This window comes from Oncorhynchus clarkii, chromosome 23 (assembly GCF_045791955.1).
Source record: "Oncorhynchus clarkii lewisi isolate Uvic-CL-2024 chromosome 23, UVic_Ocla_1.0, whole genome shotgun sequence".
Lineage (NCBI taxonomy): Eukaryota > Metazoa > Chordata > Actinopteri > Salmoniformes > Salmonidae > Oncorhynchus > Oncorhynchus clarkii.
This window is the reverse complement of record NC_092169.1, coordinates 62,858,282-62,884,598: the sequence shown is the minus strand read 5'-3', so window position 1 is coordinate 62,884,598 and position 26,317 is coordinate 62,858,282. Positions and strand designations below refer to the sequence as shown.

The 26,317-nt window shown below is 44.7% G+C and overlaps 1 protein-coding gene across 1 annotated transcript in view; it reads right to left on the bottom strand.

Moving 5' to 3' along the window:
• Positions 1 to 26,317, bottom strand: part of LOC139381245 (ankyrin-3-like) — a 201,276-nt gene that overhangs the window by 112,630 nt on the left and 62,329 nt on the right. The window contains exons 13-18 of the mRNA XM_071124721.1: positions 25,793 to 25,891; positions 25,261 to 25,359; positions 22,946 to 23,143; positions 11,524 to 11,622; positions 8,320 to 8,418; positions 345 to 542 (exon numbers count right to left, since the gene is read on the bottom strand). Of these exons, the coding sequence (XP_070980822.1) occupies positions 345 to 542; positions 8,320 to 8,418; positions 11,524 to 11,622; positions 22,946 to 23,143; positions 25,261 to 25,359; positions 25,793 to 25,891 (792 nt within the window). The remainder of the gene's footprint in view (positions 1 to 344; positions 543 to 8,319; positions 8,419 to 11,523; positions 11,623 to 22,945; positions 23,144 to 25,260; positions 25,360 to 25,792; positions 25,892 to 26,317) is intronic.

Below are 26,317 nucleotides of genomic sequence, written 5' to 3'. Positions count from 1 at the left end.
CATTAGAACACAGGACATACCACATTACAACACAGGACATACCACATTAGAACACAGGACATGCCACATTAGAACACAGGACAGGGCATACCACATTAGAACACAGGACATACCACATTAGAACACAGGACATACCACATTAGAACACAGGACAGGACATACCACATTAGAACACAGGACAGGACATACCACATTAGAACAAAGGACAGGACATACCACATTAGGACACAGGACAGGACATACCACATTAGAACACAGGACAGGACATACCACATTAGAACACATGACAGGACATACCACATTACAACTCAGGACAACCCTAACACCTGACCCCTAACCCCCACCTTGTTGCCCAAGCTGATGGTGGCTTCCCTGGCCAGTAGCAGGGTAACGATGTCTACGTTGCCCTCCTGAGAGGCCAGGTGCAGCGGTGTGATGCCCTGACGTGTCATAGCGTTGGTGTCGGCTCCGTACTCCAGCAGCGTCGTGGCAATCTCCATCTGGTTCTTCTTAGCCGCGATGTGAAGTGGAGTATAGCCATTCTACACCACAGACAGAACATATTACAACACAGAGGAGGGTACCCATTCTACACCACAGACAGAACATCATCTATCATCCAGGGAATATACAGGCATCTATCATCCAGGGAATATACAGACATCTATCATCCAGGTAATATACAGACATCTATCATCCAGGTAATATACAGACATCTATCAACGAGGTAATATATCATCCAGGTAATATACAGTCATCTATCACCCAGGTAATATATCATCCAGGTAATATACAGTCATCTATCATCCAGGTAATATATCATCCAGGTAATATACAGACATCTATCATCCAGGTAATATATCATCCAGGGAATATACAGTCATCTATCACCCAGGTAATATATAATCCAGGGAATATACAGTCATCTATCATCCAGGGAATATACAGTCATCTATCACCCAGGTAATATATCATCCAGGTAATATACAGTCATCTATCACCCAGGTAATATATCATCCAGGTAATATACAGACATCTATCAACGAGGTAATATATCATCCAGGTAATATACAGTCATCTATCACCCAGGTAATATATCATCCAGGGAATATACAGTCATCTATCATCCAGGGAATATACAGTCATCTATCACCCAGGTAATATATCATCCAGGGAATATACAGGCATCTATCATCCAGGGAATATACAGACATCTATCATCCAGGGAATATACAGACATCTATCATCCAGGTAATATACAGACATCTATCAACGAGGTAATATATCATCCAGGTAATATACAGTCATCTATCACCCAGGTAATATATCATCCAGGGAATATACAGTCATCTATCATCCAGGGAATATACAGTCATCTATCACCCAGGTAATATATCATCCAGGTAATATACAGTCATCTATCACCCAGGTAATATATCATCCAGGTAATATACAGTCATCTATCATCCAGGTAATATATCATCCAGGTAATATACAGTCATCTATCACCCAGGTAATATATCATCCAGGTAATATACAGTCATCTATCACCCAGGTAATATATCATCCAGGTAATATACAGTCATCTATCACCCAGGTAATATATCATCCAGGGAATATACAGACATCTATCACCCAGGTAATATATCATCCAGGTAATAGACAGTCATCTATCATCCAGGTAATATATCATCCATGTAATATACAGTCAGTGAACTGTGATCCTGTCACGGCTCCCTCCGGTACTGTTGCCCTCATGTCCATTGATGATGTGAGTACCTATGTGTTGTCTCAGCCTGTGCTGTGTGTTATTGTTCCCTATGTGTTGTCTCAGCCTGTGCTGTGTGTTATTGTTCCCTATGTGTTGTCTCAGCCTGTGCTGTGTGTTATTGTTCCCTATGTGTTGTCTCAGCCTGTGCTGTGTGTTATTGTTCCCTATGTGTTGTCTCAGCCTGTGCTGTGTGTTATTGTTCCCTATGTGTTGTCTCAGCCTGTGCTGTGTGTTATTGTTCCCTATGTGTTGTCTCAGCCTGTGCTGTGTGTTATTGTTCCCTATGTGTTGTCTCAGCCTGTGCTGTGTGTTATTGTTCCCTATGTGTTGTCTCAGCCTGTGCTGTGTGTTATTGTTCCCTATGTGTTGTCTCAGCCTGTGCTGTGTGTTATTGTTCCCTATGTGTTGTCTCAGCCTGTGCTGTGTGTTATTGTTCCCTATGTGTTGTCTCAGCCTGTGCTGTGTGTTATTGTTCCCTATGTGTTGTCTCAGCCTGTGCTGTGTGTTATTGTTCACATGTCTGCCTGTGCTGTGTGTTTTGTGCGTTGTGTATTACGGGTCTCCTCTACTTCCGGCGCCGACAGAGATGGCCGCCTCGCTTCGCGTTCCTAGGAAACTATGCAGTTTTTTGTTTTTTTACGTGTTATTTCTTACATTAGTACCCCAGGTCATCTTAGGTTTCATCACATACAGTCGAGAAGAACTACTGAATATAAGATCAGCGTCAACTCACCATCAGTACGACCAAGAATACGCTTTTCGCGACGCGGATCCTGTGCTCTGCCTTACAAACAGGACAACGGAGTGGATCCCATGCAGCGACCCAAAAAAACGACTCCGAAAAAGAGGGAAACGAGGCGGTCTTCTGGTCAGACTCCGGAGACGGGCACATCGTGCACCATTCCCTAGCATTCTTCTTGCCAATGTCCAGTCTCTTGACAACAAGGTTGATGAAATCCGAGCAAGGGTAGCATTCCAGAGGGACATCAGAGACTGTAACGTTCTTTGCTTCACGGAAACGTGGCTTACTGGAGAGACGCTATCCGAAGCGGTGCAGCCAACAGGTTTCTCCACGCATCGCGCAGACAGGAAAAAACATCTTTCTGGTAAAAAGAGGGGCGGGGGCGTATGCCTTATGACTAACGTGACATGGTGTGATGAAAGAAACATACAGGAACTCAAATCCTTCTGTTCACCTGATTTAGAATTCCTCACAATCAAATGTAGACCGCATTATCTACCAAGAGAATTCTCTTCGATTATAATCACAGCCGTATATATCCCCCCCCAAGCAGACACATCGTTGGCTCTGAATGAACTTTATTTGACTCTTTGCAAACTGGAAACCATTTATCCGGAGGCTGCATTCATTGTAGCTGGGGATTTTAACAAGGCTAATCTGAAAACAAGACTCCCCAAATTTTATCAGCATATCGATTGCGCAACCAGGGGTGGAAAGACCTTGGATCATTGTTACTCTAACTTCCGCGACGCATATAAGGCCCTGCCCCGCCCCCCTTTCGGAAAAGCTGACCACGACTCCATTTTGTTGATCCCTGCCTACAGACAGAAACTAAAACAAGAGGCTCCCACGCTGAGGTCTGTCCAACGCTGGTCCGACCAAGCTGACTCCACACTCCAAGACTGCTTCCATCACGTGGACTGGGACATGTTTCGTATTGCGTCAGACAACAACATTGACGAATACGCTGATTCGGTGTGCGAGTTCATTAGAACGTGCGTTGAAGATGTCGTTCCCATAGCAACGATTAAAACATTCCCTAACCAGAAACCGTGGATTGATGGCAGCATTCGTGTGAAACTGAAAGCGCGAACCACTGCTTTTAATCAGGGCAAGGTGTCTGGTAACATGACCGAATACAAACAGTGCAGCTATTCCCTCCGCAAGGCTATCAAACAAGCTAAGCGTCAGTACAGAGACAAAGTAGAATCTCAATTCAACGGCTCAGACACAAGAGGCATGTGGCAGGGTCTACAGTCAATCACGGACTACAGGAAGAAATCCAGCCCAGTCACGGACCAGGATGTCCTGCTCCCAGGCAGACTAAATAACTTTTTTGCCCGCTTTGAGGACAATACAGTGCCACTGACACGGCCTGCAATGAAAACTTGCGGTCTCTCCTTCACTGCAGCCGAGGTGAGTAAGACATTTAAACGTGTTAACCCTCGCAAGGCTGCAGGCCCAGACGGCATCCCCAGCCGCGCCCTCAGAGCATGCGCAGACCAGCTGGCCGGTGTGTTTACGGACATATTCAATCAATCCCTATACCAGTCTGCTGTTCCCACATGCTTCAAGAGGGCCACCATTGTTCCTGTTCCCAAGAAAGCTAAGGTAACTGAGCTAAACGACTACCGCCCCGTAGCACTCACTTCCGTCATCATGAAGTGCTTTGAGAGACTAGTCAAGGACCATATCACCTCCACCCTACCTGACACCCTAGACCCACTCCAATTTGCTTACCGCCCAAATAGGTCCACAGACGATGCAATCTCAACCACACTGCACACTGCCCTAACCCATCTGGACAAGAGGAATACCTATGTGAGAATGCTGTTCATTGACTACAGCTCGGCATTCAACACCATAGTACCCTCCAAGCTCGTCATCAAGCTCGAGACCCTGGGTCTCGACCCCGCCCTGTGCAACTGGGTACTGGACTTCCTGACGGGCCGCCCCCAGGTGGTGAGGGTAGGCAACAACATCTCCTCCCCGCTGATCCTCAACACTGGGGCCCCACAAGGGTGCGTTCTGAGCCCTCTCCTGTACTCCCTGTTCACCCACGACTGCGTGGCCACGCACGCCTCCAACTCAATCATCAAGTTTGCGGACGACACAACAGTGGTAGGCTTGATTACCAACAACGACGAGACGGCCTACAGGGAGGAGGTGAGGGCCCTCGGAGTGTGGTGTCAGGAAAATAACCTCACACTCAACGTCAACAAAACTAAGGAGATGATTGTGGACTTCAGGAAACAGCAGAGGGAACACCCCCCTATCCACATCGATGGAACAGTAGTGGAGAGGGTAGCAAGTTTTAAGTTCCTCGGCATACACATCACAGACAAACTGAATTGGTCCACTCACACAGACAGCATTGTGAAGAAGGCGCAGCAGCGCCTCTTCAACCTCAGGAGGCTGAAGAAATTCGGCTTGTCACCAAAAGCACTCACAAACTTCTACAGATGCACAATCGAGAGCATCCTGGCGGGCTGTATCACCGCCTGGTACGGCAACTGCTCCGCCCTCAACCGTAAGGCTCTCCAGAGGGTAGTGAGGTCTGCACAACGCATCACCGGGGGCAAACTACCTGCCCTCCAGGACACCTACACCACCCGATGTCACAGGAAGGCCATAAAGATCATCAAGGACATCAACCACCCGAGCCACTGCCTGTTCACCCCGCTATCATCCAGAAGGCGAGGTCAGTACAGGTGCATCAAAGCTGGGACCGAGAGACTGAAAAACAGCTTCTATCTCAAGGCTATCAGACTGTTAAACAGCCACCACTAACATTGAGTGGCTGCTGCCAACACACTGACACTGACTCAACTCCAGCCACTTTAATAATGGGAATTGATGGGAAATGATGTAAATATATCACTAGCCACTTTAAACAATGCTACCTTATATAATGTTACTTACCCTACATTATTCATCTCATAGGCATACGTATATACTGTACTCTATATCATCGACTGTATCCTTATGTAATACATGTATCACTAGCCACTTTAACTATGCCACTTTGTTTACATACTCATCTCATATGTATATACTGTACTCGATACAATCTACTGTATCTGCCTATGCTGCTCTGTACCATCAGTCATTCATATATCCTTATGTACATATTCTTTATCCCCTCACACTGTGTACAAGACAGTAGTTTTGGAATTGTTAGTTAGATTACTTGTTGGTTATTACTGCATTGTCGGAACTAGAAGCACAAGCATTTCGCTACACTCGCATTAACATCTGCTAACCATGTGTATGTGACAAATAAATTTGATTTGATTTGATTTGATTTTCCTCCCATGTCGTTCTACCAGGTTTTCCCTCGTACTTTTGTTTGGGTACATCCCAGTGTTTTGTATACGTATTTGTTTAGGGTGTGTTAAAAACCCTATTATGTATTCCTGCACCTGCCTCCAAATCCTTTATACCAGCATGACAGATCCTGACAGATCCTGCTGTTTCAGATCAGAACATCATGGGAAAAACATTCACCTGATGTTACCAGAATGTTCCCAGAACGTTCCCAGAACACATTTCGTCTGTTGTTTTCAGGAAATGTTCTGAGGACCTCCAAGACAAGGTCAAATGGAATATTATGTTAAACCTAAAACACTATGCTATGAAAGAATGCTATGTCATTCTTACAACATTAAAGGAACAGACGGAATGTGTTCTGGGAACATTCTTGGAAAATCAAGGGAATGTTTTTTTCACCCTAAAAGAAACATTGTATAATCATCCTCACATTCTGATAATGGTGTGCTAGTGGTCTGATACTGGTGTGGTAATGGTCTGATACTGGTGTGGTAATGGTCTGATACTGGTGTGGTAGTGGTCTGATACTGGTGTGGTAATGGTCTGATACTGGTGTGGTAATGGTCTGATACTGGTGTGGTAATGGTCTGATACTGGTGTGGTAATGGTCTGATACTGGTGTGGTAATGGTCTGATACTGGTGTGCTAGTGGTCTGATACTGGTGTGGTAATGGTCTGATACTGGTGTGGTAATGGTCTGATACTGGTGTGCTAGTGGTCTGATACTGGTGTGCTAGTGGTATGATACTGGTGTGGTAGTGGTCTGATACTGGTGTGCTAGTGGTCTGATACTGGTGTGGTAGTGGTATGATACTGGTGTGGTAATGGTCTGATACTGGTGTGGTAGTTGTCTGACACTGGTGTGGTAGTGGTCTGATACTGGTGTGGTAGTGGTCTGATACTGCTGTGGTAGTGGTCTGATACTGGTGTACTAGTTGTCTGATATTGGTGTGGTAGTGGTCTGATGCTGGTACGGTAGTGGTCTGATACTGGTGTGGTAGTGGTCTGACACTGGTGTGGTAGTGGTCTAATAATGGTGTGGTAGTGGTCTGATGCTTGGGTGGTAGTGGTCTGATGCTGGGGTGGTAGTGGTCTGATTCTGGTGTGGTAGTGGTGTGGTAGTGGTCTGATGCTGGTGTGGTAGTGGTCTGATACTGGTGTGGTAGTGGTCTGATGCTGGTGTGGTAGTGGTCTGATAATGGTGTGGTAGTGGTCTGGTCTGATACTGGTGTGGTAGTGGTCTGATACTGGTGTGGTAGTTGTCTGATTCTGGTGTGGTAGTAGTGCGGTAGTGGTCTGATGCTGGTGTGGTAGTGGTCTGATACTGGTGTGGTAGTGGTCTGGTCTGATACTGGTGTGGTAGTGGTCTGATACTGGTGTGGTCTGATTCTGGTGTGGTAGTGGTCTGATACTGGTGTGGTAGTGGTCTGGTCTGATACTGGTGTGGTAGTGGTCTGATACTGGTGTGGTCTGATTCTGGTGTGGTAGTGGTCTGATGCTGGTGCGGTAGTGGTCTGAAACTGGTGTGGTAGTGGTCTGGTCTGATACTGGTGTGGTAGTGGTCTGATACTGGTGTGGTCTGATTCTGGTGTGGTAGTGGTCTGATGCTGGTGCGGTAGTGGTCTGGTATGAAACTGGTGTGGTAGTGGTCTGAAACTGGTGTGGTAGTGGTCTGGTCTGAAACTGGTGTGGTAGTGGTCTGGTCTGAAACTGGTGTGGTAGTGGTCTGATACTGGTGCAGTAGTGGTCTGAAACTTGTGTGGTAGTGGTCTGAAACTGGTGTGGTAGTGGTCTGGTCTGAAACTGGTGTGGTAGTGGTCTGAAACTGGTGTGGTAGTGGTCTGAAACTGGTGTGGTAGTGGTCTGAAACTGGTGTGGTAGTGGTCTGAAACTTGTGTGGTAGTGGTCTGAAACTTGTGTGGTAGTGGTCTGGTCTGATACTGGTGTGGTAGTGGTCTGGTCTGATACTGGTGTGGTAGTGGTCTGGTCTGATACTGGTGTGGTAGTGGTCTGGTCTGATACTGGTGTGGTAGTGGTCTGGTCTGATACTGGTGTGGTAGTGGTCTGATACTGGTATGGTCTGGTCTGATGCTAGTGTGGTAGTGCTCTGATACTGGTGTGATAGTGGTCTGATACTGGTGTGGCAGTGGTCTGATGCTGGTGTGGTAGTGGTCTGATGCTGGTGTGGTAGTGGTCTGATACTGGTGTGGTAGTGGTCTGATGCTGGTGTGGTAGTGGTCTGATGCTGGTTTGGTAGTGGTCTGATACTGGTGCAGTAGTGGTCTGACACTGGTGTGGTAGTGGCCTCCCCTATCCCGGATGACGCTGGGCCAATTGTGTGCCGCCCTATGGGACTCCCGATCATGTCCGGGAGCCCATCATGTGCTTTTGTACAAGGCATTTAACCCTAACGGATCCTGTAAGTGGCTCTGGATAAGAGCGTCTGCTGTGGTGTAAATGTGTAAGTGATACCTACCTTGGCAGCAGCGTGCGGTGAAGCTCCCTGGTCCAGCAGCAGCAGAGCCACTTTCTGGTTGTCATAGTGAGCAGCTACATGTAGGGGAGTTAGACCACTCTATAGAAACGGCATACACAGCTGCATTAGTGTTGGACTGAAAGTGGAGGCACTTAGCCCAACACAGTGGAAGGATGACAAACTGGGATCTGAAGTGGTTGAAATATAAATCAGTTAGAACAATTCCAATACTGTCTTTGTCCGTTGAATAAAGACATGTTCAGTCTCGGACCAAGATATCCCTCTAGTGGTGTGGGTGCTATGCTTTGGCAACGTGGGTGGGGTTATATCCTTCCTGTTTGGCCCTGTCCGGGGGTATCATCGGATGGGGCCACAGTGTCTCCTGACCCCTCCTGTCTCAGCCTCCAGTATTTATGCTGCAGTAGTTTATGTGTCGGGGGGCTAGGGTCAGTCTGTTATATCTGGAGTACTTCTCCTGTCTTATCCGGTGTTCTGTGTGAATTTAACTATGCTCTCTCTAATTCTCTCTTTCTTTCTCTCTCTCGGAGGACCTGAGCCCTAGGACCATGCCTCATGGCCCTGGCATGATGACTCCTTGCTGTACCCAGTCCACCTGGCCGTGCTGCTGCTGCAGTTTCAACTGTTCTGCCTGCGGCAATGGAACCCTGACCTGTTCACCGGACGTGCTACCTGTCCCAGACCTGCTGTTTTCAACTCTCTAGAGACAGCAGAAGCGGTAGAGATACTCTTAGTAATTGGCTATGAAAAGCCAACTGACATTTACTCCTGAGGTGCTGACTTGCTGCACCCTCGACAACTACTGTGATTATTATTATTTGACCATGCTGGTCATTTATGAACATTTTAACATCTTTGCCATGTTCTGTTATAATCTCCACCCGGCACAGCCAGAAGAGGACTGGCCACCCCTCATAGCCTGGTTCCTCTCTAGGTTTCTTCCTAGGTTTTGGCCTTTCTAGGGAGTTTTTCCTAGCCACCGTGCTTCTACACCTGCATTGCTTGCTGTTTGGGGTTTTAGCCTGGGTTTCTGTACAGCACTTTGAGATATCAGCTGATCAAAGAAGGGCTTTATAAATACATTTGATTTGATGTTAGATTGATCAGAGTGTTTCAGCATAATAACAGGGGCAACTCTCTCTAGAGCAGGGGTGTCAAACACATGTTGGGGAAACAAACCCAATCTACTTCTAAATGAGTCAAACCAAATCCAACCTCAATCTACTTCTAAATGACTCAATCCAAATCCAACCTCAATCTACTTCTAAATGAGTCAAACCACATCCAACCTCAATCTACTTCTAAATGACTCAAACCAAATCCAACCTGTATACATGATAATGGACCTTCATTCATACAGTTTCTTCATCCAGCTAATAATCAAATGAAAGAGTCGTAGTGGGAGGACCACACAACATTTCATCGCGTAGCTCCAAGCCGGAGTCATAGTGGGAGGACCACACAACATATCATCGCGTAGCTCCAAGCCGGAGTCATAGTGGGAGGACCACACAACATATCATCGCATAGCTCCAAGCCGGAGTCGTAGTGGAAGGACCACACAACATATCATCGCGTAGCTCCAAGCCTGAGTCGTAGTGGGAGGACCAGACAACATATCATCGCGTAGCTCCAAGCTGGAGTCGTAGTGGGAGGACCACACAACATATCATCTCGTAGCTCCAAGCCGGAGTCGTAGTGGTAGTGGAAGGACCACACAACATATCATTGCGTAGCTCCAAGCCGGAGTCATAGTGGGAGGACCACACAACATATCATCGCATAGCTCCAAGCCGGAGTCGTAGTGGAAGGACCACACAACATATCATCGCGTAGCTCCAAGCCTGAGTCGTAGTGGGAGGACCAGACAACATATCATCGCGTAGCTCCAAGCTGGAGTCGTAGTGGGAGGACCACACAACATATCATCTCGTAGCTCCAAGCCGGAGTCGTAGTGGTAGTGGAAGGACCACACAACATATCATCGCGTAGCTCCAAGCCGGAGTCATTGTGGGAGGACCACACAACATATCATCGCGTAGCTCCAAGCCGGAGTCATAGTGGGAGGACCACACAACATATCATCGCGTAGCTCCAAGCCGGAGTCGTAGTGGGAGGACCACACAACATATCATCTCGTAGCTCCAAGCCGGAGTCGTAGTGGGAGGACCACACAACATATCATCGCGTAGCTCCAAGCCGGAGTCATAGTGGGAAGACCACACAACATATCATCGGGTAGCTCCAAGCCGGAGTCGTAGTGGGAGGACCACACAACATATCATTGCGTAGCTCCAAGCCGGAGTCGTAGTGGGAGGACCACACAACATATCATCTCGTAGCTCCAAGCCGGAGTCGTAGTGGGAGGACCACACAACATATCATCGCGTAGCTCCAAGCCGGAGTCATAGTGGGAAGACCACACAACATATCATCGGGTAGCTCCAAGCCGGAGTCGTAGTGGGAGGACCACACAACATATCATTGCGTAGCTCCAAGCCGGAGTCGTAGTGGGAGGACCACACAACATATCATCGCGTAGCTCCAAGCCGGAGTCATAGTGGGAAGACCACACAACATATCATCGGGTAGCTCCAAGCCGGAGTCGTAGTGGGAGGACCACACAACATATCATTGCGTAGCTCCAAGCCGGAGTCGTAGTGGGAGGACCACACAACATATCATCTCGTAGCTCCAAGCCGGAGTCGTAGTGGGAGGACCACACAACATATCATCGCGTAGCTCCAAGCCGGAGTCATAGTGGGAAGACCACACAACATATCATCGGGTAGCTCCAAGCCGGAGTCGTAGTGGGAGGACCACACAACATATCATTGCGTAGCTCCAAGCCGGAGTCGTAGTGGGAGGACCACACAACATATCATCGCGTGAATCCCAAGCTTCCTTCCATGTGATGGTTAATCAATATTTGCACACAAAAGGCGTTTTCACCGCCATTTCTCAAATAACACATTTTACCGACAAATTAAAAAGGTTGGATGGAAACCTGGTTAGTAGCACTGCAAGAATACTGATGTGTAGTTACATTATAATGAACCAATATGAGAATAACTCATATGACATCAGTGAGAACTATCTGTGCTGTACGTTACTATTACTATCAGTGAGATGCACTACTGACTACCAGACTAGCTAACTACCCTGTTTCCATGGTGACTACGGTACCTTCCCAGCTGCATCGGGCACAGTGTGTCTCTGCAGCAGAAGGTTGGCCACTTCCATCTTCCCATACTTAGCTGCAACATGGAGGGGAGTGAAGCCTTTCTGGAAGAGGGGAGGAGAGGAGAGAGGAAAGGAGAGGAGAGGAGGAGGTGATGAAAGGAAAGGAGAGGAGAGGAGGAGGTGATGAAAGGAGAGAGACAGGGAGGAGATGATGGAGATGAGAGAGGAAAGGAGATGAGAGAAGAGGTGTAGACAGCAATGAGCCACAACAACACTCACAGCATCACATCATAGATTATTACATGTTAGTCATTTAGCAGAAGCTCTTATCCAGAGCACCTTACAGTTAGTGCTTTCATCATCAGATAGCTAGGTGGGACAACCATATATCACAGTAGGTAGTATATTCAGATAGCTAGGTGGGACAACCACATATCACAGTAGTTAGTATATTCAGATAGCTAGGTGAGACAACCACATATCACAGTAGTTAGTATATTCAGATAGCTAGGTGGGACAACCACATATCACAGTAGTTAGTATATTCAGATAGCTAGGTGGGACAACCACATATCACAGTAGTTAGTATATTCAGATAGCTAGGTGGGACAACCACATATCACAGTAGTTAGTATATTCAGATAGCTAGGTGGGACAACCACATATCACAGTAGTTAGTATATTCAGATAGCTAGGTGGGACAACCACATATCACAGTAGTTAGTATATTCAGATAGCTAGGTGAGACAACCACATATCACAGTAGTTAGTATATTCAGATAGCTAGGTGAGACAACCACATATCACAGTAGTTAGTATATTCAGATAGCTAGGTGGGACAACCACATATCACAGTAGTTAGTATATTCAGATAGCTAGGTGAGACAACCACATATCACAGTAGTTAGTATATTCAATTAGCTAGGTGAGACAACCACATATCACAGTAGTTAGGATATTCAGATAGCTAGGTGGGACAACCACATATCACAGTAGTAGGAACAAATCAAATCAAATCAAATCAAATCAAATTTTATTTGTCACATACACATGGTTAGCAGATGTTAATGCGAGTGTAGCGAAATGCTTGTGCTTCTAGTTCCGACAATGCAGTAATAACAAGTAATCTAACTAACAATTCCAAAACTACTGTCTTGTACACAGTGTAAGGGGATAAAGAATATGTACATAAGGATATATGAATGAGTGATGGTACAGAGCAGCATAGGCAAGATACAGTAGATGGTATCGGGTACAGTATGTACAAATGAGATGAGTATGTAAACAAAGTGGCATAGTATAGTATAAAGTGGCTAGTGATACATGTATTACATAAGGATACCGTCGATGATATAGAGTACAGTATATACGTATGCGTATGAGATGAATAATGTAGGGTAAGTAACATTTATATAAGGTAGCATTGTTTAAAGTGGCTAGTGATATATTTACATCATTTCCCATCAATTCCCATTTATTAAAGTGGCTGGAGTTGAGTCAGTGTCAGTGTGTTGGCAGCAGCCACTCAGTGTTAGTGGTGGCTGTTTAACAGTCTGATGGCCTTGAGATAGAAGCTGTTTTTCAGTCTCTCGGTCCCAGCTTTGATGCACCTGTACTGACCTCGCCTTCTGGATGATAGCGGGGTGAACAGGCAGTGGCTCGGGTGGTTGATGTCCTTGATGATCTTTATGGCCTTCCTGTGACATCGGGTGGTGTAGGTGTCCTGGAGGGCAGGTAGTTTGCCCCCGGTGATGCGTTGTGCAGACCTCACTACCCTCTGGAGAGCCTTACGGTTGAGGGCGGTGCAGTTGCCATACCAGGCGGTGATACAGCCCGCCAGGATGCTCTCGATTGTGCATCTGTAGAAGTTTGTGAGTGCTTTTGGTGACAAGCCGAATTTCTTCAGCCTCCTGAGGTTGAAGAGGCGCTGCTGCGCCTTCTTCACGATGCTGTCTGTGTGAGTGGACCAATTCAGTTTGTCTGTGATGTGTATGCCGAGGAACTTAAAACTTGCTACCCTCTCCACTACTGTTCCATCGATGTGGATAGGGGGGTGTTCCCTCTGCTGTTTCCTGAAGTCCACAATCATCTCCTTAGTTTTGTTGACGTTGAGTGTGAGGTTGTTTTCCTGACACCACACTCCGAGGGCCCTCACCTCCTCCCTGTAGGCCGTCTCATCGTTGTTGGTAATCAAGCCTACCACTGTTGTGTCGTCCGCAAACTTGATGATTGAGTTGGAGGCGTGCGTGGCCACGCAGTCGTGGGTGAACAGGGAGTACAGGAGAGGGCTCAGAACGCAACCTTGTGGGGCCCCAGTGTTGAGGATCAGCGGGGAGGAGATGTTGTTGCCTACCCTCACCACCTGGGAACGGCCCCCTATCCACATCGATGGAACAGTAGTAGAGAGGGTAGTAAGTTTTAAGTTCCTCGGCGTACACATCACAGACAAACTGAATTGGTCCACCCACACAGACAGCATCGTGAAGAAGGCGCAGCAGCGCCTCTTCAACCTCAGGAGGCTGAAGAAATTTGGCTTGTCACCAAAAGCACTCACAAACTTCTACAGATGCACAATCGAGAGCATCCTGTCGGGCTGTATCACCGCCTAGTACGGCAACTGCTCCGCCCACAACTGTAAGGCTCTCCAGAGGGTAGTGAGGTCTGCACAACGCATCACCGGGGGCAAACTACCTGCCCCCCAGGACACCTACACCACCCGATGTCACAGGAAGGCCATAAATATCATCAAGGACAACAACCACCCGAGCCACTGCCTGTTCACCCCGCTATCATCCAGAAGGCGAGGTCAGTACAGGTTCATCAAAGCTGGGACCGAGAGACTGAAAAACAGCTTCTTTCTCAAGGCCATCAGACTGTTAAACAGCCACCACTAACACTGAGTGGCTGCTGCCAACACACTGACTCAACTCCAGCCACTTTAATAATGGGAATTGATGGGAAATGATGTAAAATATATCACTAGCCACTTTAAACAATGCTACCTAATATAATGTTTACATACCCTACATTATTCATCTCATATGTATATGTATATACTGTACTCTATATCATCTACTGCAACTTTATGTAATACATGTATCACTAGCCACTTTAACTATGCCACTTTGTTTACATACTCATCTCATATGTATATACTGCACTCAATACCATCTACTGTATCTTGCCTATGCCGCTCTGTACCATCACTCATTCATATATCTTTATGTACATATTCTTTATCCCCTTACACTTGTGTCTATAAGGTAGTAGTTTTGGAATTGTTAGCTAGATTACTTGTTGGTTATTACTGCATTGTCGGAAGTAGAAGCACAAGCATTTCGCTACACTCGCATTAACATCTGCTAACCATGTGTATGTGACAAATAAAAATTGATTTGATTTGATTTAGTTAGTATATTCAGATAGCTAGGTGGGACAACCACATATCACAGTAGTTAGTATACTCCACCCTCTGAGGGTTCAGCTTTGTCTCCTAAACTATGTTATTTTCTCAAACTCAGAACCTAAACAATATCCATATCAACAGGCATATATCAAATCCATCCTATCTTGACAAGATCACAGAGACACATTGACTGGCACACAGACATTGTGGAGCCAAGAGATACACGCTTGACCTCTCCCCTCTCTGCGGCCCAAATAACCTAGTCCTGACAGAGAACAGATACTGCAACCTCGCCACAGTATTATACAAACACATTCTGATGAGAAGTAACTTAGTCCTGACAGAGAACAGATACTGCAACCCTGCCACAGTATTATACAAACACATTCTGATGAGAAGTAACTTACACACATATGATGAATATAAAACATCTATGTTACCAACTAATTCTGATTATTCCCCAACAAGACTCACATGACAGAGAGAAGTTGAACTAACTGTACATAGAGATAGTCATTTCCATGGACTGTGTCACAGTTCATTAAAGTGTTGATCCATTACAACGATAATGAATAACGATACCCACAACTCAGTTACACAACAGGTTCCTCTGTTGTGAAGCAAGGCAGTGAAACATCAACCGGTTACACCACTAACTTCAACCCTAACTGCTGATACCACTCTCTCCAACCCCAGATCAACCATTCATACCACTAACCCTAACCAGTACTAACCCTAACTGTTGATACCACTCTCTCTAACCCCAGATCAACCATTCATACCACTAACCCTAACCATTAATACCACTAACCCTAACTGCTGATACCACTCTCTCTAACCCCAGATCAACCATTCATACCACTAACCTTAACCAGTACTAACCCTAACTGTTGATACCATTCTCTCTAACCCCAGATTAACCATTCATCACACTAACCCTAACCTTAACTAACCCTAACTGTTGATACCACTCTCTCTAACCCCAGATCAACCATTCATACCACTAGCCCTAACCAGTACTAACCCTAACTGTTGATACCACTCTCTCTAACCCCAGATTAACCATTCATACCACTAACCCTAACCAGTACTAACCCTAACCATTCATACCACTAACCCTAACCAGTACTAACCCTAACTTCTGATACCATTCTCTCTAACCCCAGATCAACCATTCATACCACTAACCCTAACCAGTACTAACCCTAACCATTCATACCACTAACCCTAACCAGTACTAACCCTAACTGCTGATACCATGCTCTCTAACCCCAGATCAACCATTCATCACACTAACCTTAACCTTAACTAACCCTAACTGTTGATACCATTCTCTCTAACCCCAGATGAACCATTCATCACACTAACCTTAACCTTAACTAACCCTAACTGCTGATACCATTCTCTCTAACCCCAGATCAACCATTCATACCACTAACCCTAACCAGTACAAACCCTGACTGTTGATACCACTCTCTCTAACCCCAGATCAACCATTCATACCACTAACACAAACCAGTACTAACCCTGACTGTTGATACCACTCTCTCTAACCCCAGATCAACCATTCATACCACTAACCCTAACCAGTACTAACCCTAACTGCTGATATCACTCTCTCTAACCCCAGATCAACCATTCATACCACTAACCCAAACCAGGATTAACCCTAACTGTTGATACCACTCTCTCTCACCCCAGATCAACCATTCATACCACTAACCCTAACCAGTACTAACCCTAACCATTCATACCACTAACCCTAACCAGTATTAACCCTAACTGCTGATACCATTCTCTCTAACCCCAGATCAACCATTCATACCACTAACCCTAACCAGTACTAACCCTAACCATTCATACCACTAACCCTAACCAGTACTAACCCTAACTGCTGATACCATTCTCTCTAACCCCAGATCAACCATTCATACCACTAACCCTAACCAGTACTAACCCTAACCATTCATACCACTAACCTTAACCTTAACGAACCCTAACTGTTGATACCATTCTCTCTAACCCCAGATCAACCATTCATCACACTAACCTTAACCTTAACTAACCCTAACCATTCATACCACTAACCTTAACTAACCATAACTGCTGATACCATTATCTCTAACCCCAGATGAACCATTCATCACACTGACCTTAACCTTAACTAACCCTAACCATTCATACCACTAACCTTAACTAACCCTAACTGTTGATACCACTCTCTCTAACCCCAGATCAACCATTCATCACACTAACCCTAACCTTAACTGCTGATACCATTCTCTCTAACCCTAGATCAACCATTCAATAACCCCAACCTTTATTAGCCCTAACCTTTCATACTACTAACTTTTGATACCACTAACTCTACCCATAGAGGTCAAGCAGCATGATAATATAAGCAAAACAAAGACCACTTTGCTTTAATGCTAACTATAAATGCAGCATCACCATTCACTATGTGACCTCTGCCAGCAGCCAGCCTGCTGCTAATGGAACGATACAGATGCTGTGGTGTATGATGTCACGCTACCTGCTAGCCATGGAAACACTCTGAATCAATCAGCAGACTACTGCAGTGGAACTAGCTAAAACTCTAACCCTCCTCCAGGGAACTATAGTTATAACTCTAACCCTCCTCCAGGGAACTATAGTTATAACTCTAACCCTCCTCCAGTGGAACTATAGTTATAACTCTAACCCTCCTCCAGTGGAACTAGTTATAACTCTAACCCTCCTCCAGGGAACTATAGTTATAACTCTAACCCTCCTCCAGTGGAACTAGTTATAACTCTAACCCTCCTCCAGTGGAACTATAGTTATAACTCTAACCCTCCTCCAGTGGAACTAGTTATAACTCTAACCCTCCTCCAGTGGAACTAGTTATAACTCTAACCCTCCTCCAGTGGAATTATAGTTATAGCTCTAACCCTCCTCCAGTGGAACTAGTTATAACTCTAACCCTCCTCCAGTGGAACTATAGTTATAACTCTAACCCTCCTCCAGTGGAACTATAGTTATAACTCTAACCCTCCTCCAGTGGAACTAGTTATAACTCTAACCCTCCTCCAGTGGAACTACAGTTATAACTCTAACCCTCCTCCAGGGAACTATAGTTATAACTCTAACCCTCCTCCAGTGGAACTAGTTATATCTCTAACCCTCTTCCAATGGAACTATAGTTATAACTCTAACCCTCCTCCAGTGGAACTATAGTTATAACTCTAACCCTCCTCCAGTGGAACTATAGTTATAACTCTAACCCTCCTCCAGTGGAACTAGTTATAACTCTAACCCTCCTCCAGTGGAACTATAGTTATAACTCTAACCCTCCTCCAGTGGAACTAGTTATAACTCTAACCCTCCTCCAGTGGAACTAGTTATAACTCTAACCCTCCTCCAGTGGAACTAGTAATAACTCTAACCCTCCTCCAGTGGAACTAGTTATAACTCTAACCCTCCTCCAGTGGAACTATAGTTATAACTCTAACCCTCCTCCAGTGGAACTATAGTTATAACTCTAACCCTCCTCCAGTGGAACTAGTTATAACTCTAACCCTCCTCCAGTGGAACTACAGTTATAACTCTAACCCTCCTCCAGGGAACTATAGTTATAACTCTAACCCTCCTCCAGTGGAACTAGTTATAACTCTAACCCTCCTCCAGGGAACTATAGTTATAACTCTAACCCTCCTCCAGTGGAACTATAGTTATAACTCTAACCCTCCTCCAGGGAACTATAGTTATAACTCTAACCCTCCTCCAGTGGAACTATAGTTATAACTCTAACCCTCCTCCAGTGGAACTAGTTATAACTCTAACCCTCCTCCAGTGGAACTAGTTATAACTCTAACCCTCCTCCAGTGGAACTATAGTTATAACTCTAACCCTCCTCCAGTGGAACTAGTTATAACTCTAACCCTCCTCCAGTGGAACTAGTTATAACTCTAACCCTCCTCCAGTGGAACTACAGTTATAACTCTAACCCTCCTCCAGGGAACTATAGTTATAACTGTAACCCTCCTCCAGTGGAACTAGTTATAACTCTAACCCTCCTCCAGTGGAACTATAGTTATAACTCTAACCCTCCTCCAGGGAACTATAGTTCTAACTCTAACCCTCCTCCAGTGGAACTATAGTTATAACTCTAACCCTCTTCCAGTGGAACTATAGTTATAACTCTAACCCTCCTCCAGTGGAACTAGTTATAACTCTAACCCTCCTCCAGTGGAACTAGTTATAACTCTAACCCTCCTCCAGTGGAACTATAGTTATAACTCTAACCCTCCTCCAGTGGAACTAGTTATAACTCTAACCCTCCTCCAGTGGAACTACAGTTATAACTCTAACCCTCCTCCAGGGAACTATAGTTATAACTCTAACCCTCCTCCAGTGGAACTAGTTATAACTCTAACCCTCCTCCAGGGAACTATAGTTATAACTCTAACCCTCCTCCAGTGGAACTAGTTATAACTCTAACCCTCCTCCAGTGGAACTATAGTTATAACTCTAACCCTCCTCCAGTGGAACTAGTTATAACTCTAACCCTCCTCCAGTGGAACTACAGTTATAACTCTAACCCTCCTGCAGGGAACTATAGTTATAACTCTAACCCTCCTCCAGTGGAACTATAGTTATAACTCTAACCCTCCTCCAGTGGAACTATAGTTATAACTCTAACCCTCCTCCAGTGGAACTATAGTTATAACTCTAACCCTCCTCCAGTGGAACTATAGTTATAACTCTAACCCTCCTCCAGTGGAACTATAGTTATAACTCTAACCCTCCTCCAGGGAACTATAGTTCTAACTCTAACCCTCCTCCAGTGGAACTATAGTTATAACTCTAACCCTCCTCCAGGGAACTATAGTTATAACTCTAACCCTCCTCCAGGGAACTATAGTTATAACTCTAACCCTCCTCCAGTGGAACTATAGTTATAACTCTAACCCTCCTCCAGTGGAACTAGTTATAACTCTAACCCTCCTCCAGTGGAACTAGTTATAACTCTAACCCTCCTCCAGGGAACTACAGTTATAACTCTAACCCTCCTCCAGTGGAACTATAGTTATAACTCTAACCCTCCTCCAGTGGAACTAAATAAAACTCTAACCCTCCTCCAGTGAACTATAGTTATAACTCTAACCCTCCTCCAGTGGAACTATAGTTATAACTCTAACCCTCCTCCAGGGGAACTATAGTTATAACTCTAACCCTCCTCCAGTGGAACTATAGTTATAACTCTAACCTTCCTCCAGTGGAACTAGTTATAACTCTAACCCTCCTCCAGTGGAACTATAGTTATAACTCTAACCCTCTTCCAGTGGAACTAGTTATAACTCTAACCCTCCTCCAGGGAACTATAGTTATAACTCTAACCCTCCTCCAGTGGAACTATAGTTATAACTCTAACCCTCCTCCAGTGGAACTAGTTATAACTCTAACCCTCCTCCAGTGGAACTAGTTATAACTCTAACCCTCCTCCAGTGGAACTATAGTTATAACTCTAACCCTCCTCCAGTGGAACTAGTTATAACTCTAACCCTCCTCCAGTGGAACTAGTTATAACTCTAACCCTCCTCCAGGGAACTATAGTTATAACTCTAACCCTCCTCCAGTGGAACTAGTTATAACTCTAACCCTCCTCCAGGGAACTATAGTTATAACTCTAATCCTCCTCCAGTGGAACTATAGTTATAACTCTAAGCCTCCTCCAGTGGAACTAGTTATAACTCTAATCCTCCTCCAGGGAACTATAGTTATAACTCTAACCCTCCTCCAGTGGAACTAGTTATAACTCTAGCCCTCCTCCAGTGGAACTAGTTATAACTCTAACCCTCCTCCAGTGGAACTATAGTTATAACTCTAACCCTCCTCCAGTGGAACTATAGTTATAACTCTAACCCTCCTCCAGTGGAACTATAGTTATAACTCTAACCCTCCTCCAGGGAACTATAGTTCTAACTCTAACCCTCCTCCAGTGGAACTATAGTTATAACTCTAACCCTCTTCCAGTGGAACTATAGTTATAACTCTAACCCTCCTCCAGTGGAACTAGTTATAACTCTAACCCTCCTCCAGTGGAACTAGTTATAACTCTAACCCTCCTCCAGTGGAACTATAGTTATAACTCTAACCCTCCTCCAGTGGAACTATAGTTATAACTCTAACCCTCCTCCAGTGGAACTAAATAAAACTCTAACCCTCCTCCAGTGAACTATAGTTATAACTCTAACCCTCCTCCAGTGGAACTAAATAAAACTCTAACCCTCCTCCAGTGAACTATAGTTATAACTCTAACCCTCCTCCAGTGGAACTATAGTTATAACTCTAACCCTCCTCCAGTGGAACTAAATAAAACTCTAACCCTCCTCCAGTGAACTATAGTTATAACTCTAACCCTCCTCCAGTGGAACTATAGTTATAACTCTAACCTTCCTCCAGTGGAACTAGTTATAACTCTAACCCTCCTCCAGTGGAACTATAGTTATAACTCTAACCCTCCTCCAGGGAACTATAGTTATAACTCTAACCCTCCTCCAGGGAACTATAGTTATAACTCTAACCCTCCTCCAGTGGAACTATAGTTATAACTCTAACCCTCCTCCAGTGGAACTATAGTTATAACTCTAACCCTCCTCCAGTGGAACTAACTAAAACTCTAACCCTCCTCCAGTGGAACTAGTTATAACTCTAACCCTCCTCCAGTGGAACTATAGTTATAACTCTAACCCTCCTCCAGGGAACTATAGTTATAACTCTAACCCTCCTCCAGTGGAACTATAGTTATAACTCTAACCCTCCTCCAGTGGAACTAGTTATAACTCTAACCCTCCTCCAGTGGAACTATAGTTATAACTCTAACCCTCCTCCAGGGAACTATAGTTATAACTCTAACCCTCCTCCAGTGGAACTAGTTATAACTCTAACCCTCCTCCAGTGGAACTATAGTTATAACTCTAACCCTCCTGCAGTGGAACTATAGTTATAACTCTAACCCTCCTCCAGTGGAACTAGTTATAACTCTAACCCTCCTCCAGTGGAACTAGTTATAACTCTAACCCTCCTCCAGTGGAACTAGTTATAACTCTAACCCTCCTCCAGGGAACTATAGTTATAACTCTAACCCTCCTCCAGTGGAACTAGTTATAACTCTAACCCTCCTCCAGGGAACTACAGTTATAACTCTAACCCTCCTCCAGCGGAACTATAGTTATAACTCTAACCCTCCTCCAGTGGAACTAGTTATAACTCTAACCCTCCTCCAGTGGAACTATAGTTATAACTCTAACCCTCCTCCAGTGGAACTATAGTTATAACTCTAACCCTCCTCCAGGGAACTATAGTTATAACTCTAACCCTCCTCCAGTGGAACTATAGTTATAACTATAACCCTCCTCCAGTGGAACTAGTTATAACTCTAACCCTCCTCCAGTGGAACTATAGTTATAACTCTAACCCTCCTCCAGTGGAACTATAGTTATAACTCTAACCCTCCTCCAGTGGAACTACAGTTATAACTCTAACCCTCCTCCAGGGAACTATAGTTATAACTCTAACCCTCCTCCAGGGAACTATAGTTATAACTCTAACCCTCCTCCAGGGAACTATAGTTATAACTCTAACCCTCCTCCAGTGGAACTAGTTATAACTCTAACCCTCTTCCAGTGGAACTAGTTATAACTCTAACCCTCCTCCAGGGAACTATAGTTATAACTCTAACCCTCCTCCAGGGAACTATAGTTATAACTCTAACCCTCCTCCAGTGGAACTATAGTTATAACTCTAACCTTCCTCCAGTGGAACTAGTTATAACTCTAACCCTCCTCCAGTGGAACTAGTTATAACTCTGTGTGTAGGGTGTAGTGTGTAGGGTATAGTGTGTAGTGCAAAGTGTAAAGTAGTGTCAAGGACGACTGAGGTGATGTCTCTGTGTCCCTCTCTAATAGGGTTAGTAGTGTGTAGGGTTAGTAGTAGGGTGAAGTGTGTAGAGTGAAGTGTGTTGGGTGTAGTGTGTACCTTGGTAGTGATGTCTGGAGAAGCCCCCTGGTCAAGGAGGACTGAGGAGACGTCTCTGTGTCCCTCTTTGGCAGCCAGGTGTAGGGGGGTGTAGCCAGAGGTGGTAGTGGCGTCAGGACACGCCCCATTCTGCAGCAGATACAGCACGATGTCAGGCTTCCCCAGACGACTGGAGATGTGGAGCGGGGTCTGGTTGTCCTGGAGACAGGGACAGAGGGTTAGAGGACAGACAGGAGACAAACATGAGCAAAGACACTTCAACAGACCACCAAAAAACATTTTTCTTAAGATCAACTGTGACAACAAGTCACAGTATATATAGTAATCCAACTGTAAATACTCCACATGGCTAAGAATACCTCATTTAAATATAATAACTCCACCAATAACAATACCTTATGTTAATATATTAACTCCACCAATAACAATACCTTATGTTAATATATTAACTCCACCAATAACAATACCTTATGTTAATATAATAACTCCACCAATAACAATACCTTATTTTAATATAATAACTCCACCAATAACAATACCTTATTTTAATGTAATAACTCCTTCAATACCAATACCATATTTTAATATAATAACTCCACCAATAACAATACCTTATTTTAATGTAATAACTCCATCAATACCAATACCTTATTTTAATGTAATAACTCCACCAATAAGAAAGCCTTATGTTAATATATTAACTCCACCAATAACAATACCTTATGTTAATATAATAACTCCACCAATATCAATACCTTATTTTAATGTAATAACTCCATCAATAACAATACCTTATTTTAATGTAATAACTCCACCAATAAGAATACCTTATTTTAATGTAATAACTCCACCAATAACAATACCTTATGTTAATATAATAACTCCACCAATAACAAAACCTTATTTTAATGTAATAACTCCATCAATAACAATACCTTATTTTAATGTAATAACTCCATCAATAAGAATACCTTATTTTAATGTAATAACTCCACCAATAACAATACCTTATTTTAATGTAATAACTCCACCAATAAGAATACCTTATTTTAATGTAATAACTCCACCAATAACAATACCTTATTTTAATGTAATAACTCCACCAATAAGAATACCTTATTTTAATGTAATTTTTTTATATTTGTTTTAACTTGTTTTATTTCACCTTAATTTAACCAGGTAGGCTAGTCGAGAACAAGTTCTCATTTACAACTGCAACCTGGCCAAGATAAAGCAAAGAATTGCGACAGAAACAACAACACAGAGTTACACATGGAATAAACAAACATACAGTCAATAACACAATAGAAAAAAAAAGAAAGTCTATATACAGTGTGTGCAAATGGCGTGAGGAGAATCAATAGGCCATAGAACTACTAAAATTACTAGCTACACCAGTCGGGATTCTCTCCAGTCGGTATGGGAGAATCACTCCAGTCAGTATGGGGGATTCTCTCCAGTCAGTATGGGGGATTCTCACCAGTCAGTATGGGGGATTCTCTCCAGTCAGTATGGGGGATTCTCACCAGTCAGTATGGGGGATTCTCACCAGTCAGTATGGGGGATTCTCTCTGGTCAGTATGGGGGATTCTCACCAGTCAGTATGAGGGATTCTCTCTGGTCAGTATGGGGGATTCTCTCCAGTCAGTATGGGGGATTCTCACCAGTCAGTATGGGGGATTCTCACCAGTCAGTATGGGGGATTCTCTCTGGTCAGTATGGGGGATTCTCACCAGTCAGTATGAGGGATTCTCTCTGGTCAGTATGGGGGATTCTCTCCAGTCAGTATGGGGGATTCTCTCCAGTCAGTATGGGGGATTCTCACCAGTCAGTATGGGGGATTCTCTCCAGTCAGTATGGGGGATTCTCACCAGTCAGTATGGGGGATTCTCACCAGTCAGTATGGGGGATTCTCTCTGGTCAGTATGGGAGATTCTCACCAGTCAGTATGAGGGATTCTCTCTGGTCAGTATGGGAGATTCTCACCAGTCAGTATGGGGGATTCTCTCTGGTCAGTATGGGAGATTCTCTCCAGTCAGTATGGGGGATTCTCACCAGTCAGTATGAGGGATTCTCTCTGGTCAGTATGGGGGATTCTCACCAGTCAGTATGGGGGATTCTCTCCAGTCAGTATGGGGGATTCTTACCAGTCAGTATGGGGGATTCTCACCAGTCAGTATGGGGTATCCTCTCTGGTCAGTATGGGGGATTCTCACCAGTCAGTATGAGGGATTCTCTCTGGTCAGTATGGGAGATTCTCTCCAGTCAATTTAGTTTTTTTCTCCAGTTAGTATTGGGTTTTTCGCCAGTCCTACCTTGGCCTTGACATCCACTCTGGCTCCGCTCTGAACCAGGTATTTGACTACGCCAGCCTGGCCGGCCCTCGCTGCCATGTGGAGCGCCGTCTCTCCCCTCTGGAACTCAGAGATACACACAGGTTAGAAATGTTACTTCACAAACACACAGGTTAGGTACCAGGATTCTATCAAACACACAGGTTTAAGTACCAGGGTTCTATCAAACACACAGGTTAGATACCAGGGTTCTATCAAACGCACAGGTTAGGTACCAGGGTTCTATCAAACACACAGGTTAGGTACCAGGGTTCTATCAAACACACACAGAGAAAGAGAGAGAGAGAGAGAGAGAGAGAGAGAGAGAGAGAGAGAGAGAGATAGTAAGAAAGAGAGAGAGATAGCAAGAAAGAGAGAGAGAGAGAGAGAGAGAGAGAGAGAGAGAGAGAGATAGATAGATAGATAGAGAGATAATAAGAAAGAGAGAGAGAGAGAGAGAGAGAGAGAGAGGGAGAAAGGGAGAGAGAGGGAGAGAGTATATTCTGTGACTCACCACATTAGTTGTGTTTGGCGAAGCTCCATGATTCGTCAGCTGAGTGACGATGTTATCGTGTCCCATGAAAGCCGCCACATGGATCGGAGTGAGACCCGACTGTAACAGAGACACAGAGTTAGGCTAGGAACAAGAGACCCGATTGAAACGGAGACACATAGTTATTCTAGGAACAGAGAAAGTCCGCTTTAAAGTTGTAGGCAGTTCACCGAGTGCATAGTCCCCAGCCCCTAGCTCACAACAGAAGTTATCTGGCCCTTTTCTGGTAAAAACTGATACCAGAGCCAGCCCCTCTGACCAGCACCAAGCCTTCCTCCTCAAGACCCTGTCAGCAACATGTGTCATGTCCGGATAAAACTCCTAACACAGAACCTCAGCTAACTCAGATACTTCTATTCACTTCAAAACGTCTGTAGCAAACAACTCCAATCACCAGAACTTAGTGTCCATGTCCACCTATCAAAGACAAACACCACAGAACAGAGATCCATTCTAGAATGGTTGAACAGTGAGACACAGTCAGTC